The 4,963-nt window shown below is 38.0% G+C and overlaps 1 protein-coding gene across 2 annotated transcripts in view; it reads left to right on the forward strand.

Annotated features, from left to right (window-relative positions):
• LOC118411914 (MICOS complex subunit MIC13-like) overlaps nucleotides 1–3,549 on the forward strand; it is a 3,889-nt gene extending 340 nt beyond the window's left edge. Inside the window, exons 2-5 of one of the 2 annotated variants that reach the window (XM_035814414.1) lie at nucleotides 578–722; nucleotides 1,351–1,368; nucleotides 2,184–2,235; nucleotides 2,667–3,549. In XM_035814414.1, the coding sequence (XP_035670307.1) occupies nucleotides 578–722; nucleotides 1,351–1,368; nucleotides 2,184–2,235; nucleotides 2,667–2,791 (340 nt within the window). In that variant the 3' untranslated portion in view covers nucleotides 2,792–3,549. The remainder of the gene's footprint in view (nucleotides 1–577; nucleotides 723–1,350; nucleotides 1,369–2,183; nucleotides 2,236–2,666) is intronic. The other variant, XM_035814416.1, reaches the window with a different exon arrangement.
• Nucleotides 3,550–4,963: the final 1,414 nt, after the last annotated feature.

A 4,963-nucleotide genomic window follows, 5' to 3' on the forward strand; every position in this document is an offset into this window, starting at 1 on the left:
ATGTTTTCGGCTCTAAGTCATGTTCTGCTTAGACGTTGTAACAGCGATGTCACCCCTCCCCTTTCTCTGCGTTCTTTGTCGATGGTTACGCTACGCCGGCTACGTGTAATCGTTTTTTGCGGGAAATTGAACTATTGCGTTGCGTTAGTGTTTGCAACTTTAGTACTTTAAATATGTCAACTTGCCTCTTTGAGTAGCCGTGGTAAAAGTTTTTGCTGAAAACAGAAATGTGATTAGTGAAGTTAGACTTAGAGGATACTGCCCCAGTACTGTCAATGACTCAATGGACAGGGACACACTGGTATATCCGCACTCTCAAACTTGGAGCTTGTCAGGAAATGGTACGCTCGTGAGTTTTTTACCGAAAATTTGACATAAATCGCCACTTCGTTCCATTTTGTGATTTTAATTTTTATCTATGTTAACGTTGTCATCAATTGCCCAATAGCAAATTCTCACAGGAGCCTGCCTGTTCAACAGGAATTCCACTTGATGGATATTATTGTGGCCTTTGATTTGGAACAATTCTCCTGTACTGGGAATTCTTACCCACTTTTATTAACTTTTTCTCTCACAGAAATCTAACAAAGATTGTGATTGGTGGAGGTGCCCTGTATGTGACCTATGACCAGGGCATCTGGGGTGAGGGGTCACAGAGCACCAAGGCACTGACCCGGCTTAGTGGTCAGCTGGTTGCTAAGCAACCACCTTATGTCAAGGAGGTGAGTGACTGAAGTATAGATACTGTAAAAGGGGAAACGTTTGAAACTTGGTTTGTTCAGTTTTTGTAGGGACATCTTCATAGAAAAGCAAAAACTGCTGCAATAATTTTACTGCTGTCTTCTGCCCGCCTACTCTATTTTTTCACTCCTAATTTAAAACCACTGCTAAAACTCCATTTTTCTGGCCGCAGAATTAGATCCCCTCAAACCATTAGATTAATATACATGTGTATGATGCTCGATTTGATGGACAAAGTCCCAATTCTTTTTCCTTTTACTTAAGAAGTTAAGTTTTAGGGACATATTCCTTTTGCCTGAACTTGAGCCAAATACTGTATTTGAATCATATTGTGAAACTTAAAAGTGATAAGAGTGATATCTTATTGATTGCTTATTTAAAAACCTTGTCTATCTCTCAAGATGGGCCATCTTTCATAAGGTAGAAGAAATCTTCTTAACACAGAAGAAATCTTTTAACACACGACCATTTTATGTATATACAGCTACTTTGCATTTGTAAGATGCCACCTCATCCTAACATTTGTTTTCATCTAGCACATGTAGATGTACCTGTTTCTCTCGGCCTCTCATCCTGTGCTTTGTGTCTGTTTTTTTTCCATGACTTCAGCGACTGGGCGGTGTGCAGGTTAGGCTAGCACAGTATATATACTACTGACACCAAACCACGCCATGACCTAGGACATTGGAGTTTTCTTCAGTAATGTTTCTCACCTGATTGCTTTTCAATGTCTACCTTCCTCAGAGCTTCTGAAGTGCTCCTTCTTGCCACTATATGTAACCAAATGTAGATGGTGCTTTTGCGGCAAGAATACAATCCCAAACGTGGCTAAGTCTGTACCCATCTTCAAAAGCACATACCTACATCACATATAGTGGCAAGAAGCAACACTTGAGTCAGAAGTTCTGAGGAAGATAGGCATTGAAACGTAAGCAGTTGAGACTATACTGGTTGAATAAAAGAATATTCCAATATCCTATGTTCGATCAACCCAATGAAATCATTTTGGAACACCAGGGCTGATCAGGGGAGGGTGGAGGTTGTCTGTAAAATTGTTTAAAATGAGGGAATTGAGAAAATTAAGTTACAAAGTGGAAATTTTGATCATACTTTCATGCAGTTTAATTGTTTGTACAGTCATTTCTTCCTACAATCAACATATTGAATGTTAGAAATACCTGTTGTTGTTGTTGTTGTCGCTGTTTAGATGCTTCGTTTGATAATTTTTGTTATTGCCATCTTCTGTCACCATAAACACCTGTTTCTTGCCTTGTTGTTTTTTTGTTTGCTGCTTGTTAATACTATCCTAGAACTTACTACCACCAGCTGTTATAATTTTCAAAATTGTTTAATTAAGACATTTTATGATATTAAAACTGTATGAAAAAGGCTCAAAGATATTTTGAGTGTTACTTGTTCATGTACATGTATGTCTCTTATAGTTCCCCAGTACTGAAGAGATGGCTGTGAGTGTGAGAGACAACTGGAATTCTGGTAAGTTTGCAAAAAATGTATATCTAATTTGCTATCTACATGTATATTGTGTTGTATTGTATTGACTTGTGTTGGAACATGATTGTGAAACTGGATGTGACAATTACAGGTGTGTTTTGAGAGTGTGAAGTATATCTATCATCAGGTAATTCATTTTTTGTGACACAAATAGAACTTGTTGCCTATCTGCCAAATGACAGTAACATTTTGACAGTTCCCAATGTTGCACTACCATACATAACCACTAGGTGTCCTTCCTGCATTGCATTACATGCTTTTAGTTGCAAATCCTCTGTAAATTTGGACTATGTGTATTGTGTAGTACAGATTGACAGGCTTCATCTGTCTTTCAAAACCTTCAATCTTATGACAGTGGATGCAGTTCTTTTTATGCCAGGTAGATGTCTCTGATGTACTTTTTTCTTCCACAGGGGTGATGAAGGTTTGCTCTGGACTGTCAGCTGCCCCGGCTTTTGTGGGAAAGTACAGCGAAAAGGCAACAACTTCTCTCGCCCTCTTCATCAGACAAAACTTGCACCCAAATGTTGGGAAATAGAGGACAGAATTGTGCTGTTTATGAAAACATGTTATCATTTGCCCTTTGTATTATGCCACTCTTAGGCTACTAAATTAATATCCATAAAGTAAGAGAGTATGGAACCTAAAAGATAGAGACAACAAGGTATTTCAGTGTGGAATACTATTTAAACGAAGTCATAACAACTACATGGTCGATTTCTGTGACAAAAGTTGGCTCCAAGAGACAAATACATTGTCAGATAAGCTTAGAATTAAGAAAGTAGAAAAGTTTGTTTTTGTGTTTGATGATGTCGCATGTTGAAACTTGTATGTTCAGTGAGTGTTTGATCACCAGTAATTGTGTTCTGACATAGATTAAAACAAAGAATATTGAGTTCTGTATTGTTGGTCTGTGATAAAATTGACACATGTTGTGCTTTATTGTCTTTACCAGCCACTACCACACTAAACATTTGTCAAACCAGACCTTGACAAAAGTAGCAAGAAAACTGTGTTTTACATTGATATTGCTTTGCTGCTTTGTGTCATTGCACAATTTAGACAAGATTGTTTGTAAAAGAGAAACATGAAGTCTTAAATGTTGTACTGTAAGTTATTCAAAGGGTAGTATTGTCTCTGAATTAATTTCAAGTGTTACAATTTTTGACCATATTACTGAGCCATATGACTGAAAAGCATAGAGTAATTAAGTAGAATTATCAAAATATGCACCATCAGAAGTTGTTTCACTGTAATAAGAGAAGCAATGAAAAGAAAAACAGTTGATAAACATTTTCAACTTGTATGGGGCTTTCATGTTGGTTTCATCAGTTTTTGAAGTAGACAACCAACTTTGATATTCTAAGAGCAATTTGTACTTCAAACCAGTACTATGATCTACAAGTGTTACGTAAAGTGCATAAATATACAAGTGTTAAAATTGACAAGCGCACAATGGCTACGCTATATTTAGTAATTGACTTAATCAGGTAGAGTTCCTATACATCGATTTCTAACTGATGGTACATTCAAATTCAAACATTTTGAGCCTCCTTTTCGTGTCCCATTGCTGACGTTCTCAACGCTCAGGAGCAAAAGGGTTACGTCCGCTTTTATAAAAAAAAAAGCAGTTAAACCTTCGAAAATTGAAGTACGCACTGCAATAATAATAAAACTATTGATAATAAGCAATTTTTCCGGATATATTGTATTCCACTGGAAGTTTCTAACCGCTACCTACGTCTTACTCGGCCTAATAGACCAAAAATCGCAAGTGAAATCGGCCCTGGAGCCTTACATTTTCAGAAATATTTCGGCTGTTTGAACGGCGCTATGCGAGGAGCTACTTTCTTACTAACAATTCATTTAGAATCTAACGTAAGTGCGTGCCGACGTCAATAGCAAGGGGAGTAAACTAAACATGAAACATCATGCCCAGTACGAACAAACCTCGTGCGTACCGGTGTACATACAAGGCCACTCCGGTACTGTTGCAATGCCCCTCACCTTTCTCACCTGGCGGGCGGCACACAAAGAGCACAATAGACCTTATCACATCTCTAAGGAAACACCTGTAAACAAGGCGTAAACAGTAGCCGCGACAGACACCGGTGGCACTTTTGTCTTTTCTATCGCCAGTTTTAACGATATAGTAACAGTACTCGCACAAAAAGTGGGCAGAAGTTTGGATTTTTTTTCTGTTTTTAATCTAGAACGAGAAGCGGAAGGAACTGAAACCGGAGCGTTTGAAAGTTTCAGCTGATTTTGCTCAGGTGTATCCGCCTCGGAAGAGGCACATAAAAGTAGGAACTAGAACCGGAATGGTCAGAACGGAATGCCAGATCTATCCAACACCTAAAGGCGTTGCTGTCACAAGGTCACGCTGTCACACTTCAATAAAATTTGCCTAAAAACAATACCGGAAAACGTACCAACTGCATTTTATCTTAGCGGTGCTCCCGAGGAAAGAGGTTTTTTTTGCCTAAAAGCAGGAAAAAATGTTCAGAACTTCCTCAGCTTTGGCATTTAATTGTAGCTATGCATCCAGCGGGATGGTTCAATTATTTTTTTTGTACGTTGTAAATTTGTTTTATAACTTATTCAAGTCTATTTAGACTTTTTAGAGTTTCCAAATAGTGAAGTGCAAACCTGTTTTGATATTCCAGTCTGTTTTACTTTGAGCTATTTGATGTTTTGCCGAAGTCTGAAT

This window comes from Branchiostoma floridae, chromosome 3, assembly GCF_000003815.2.
Source record: "Branchiostoma floridae strain S238N-H82 chromosome 3, Bfl_VNyyK, whole genome shotgun sequence".
Taxonomy (NCBI): Eukaryota; Metazoa; Chordata; class Leptocardii; order Amphioxiformes; family Branchiostomatidae; genus Branchiostoma; species Branchiostoma floridae.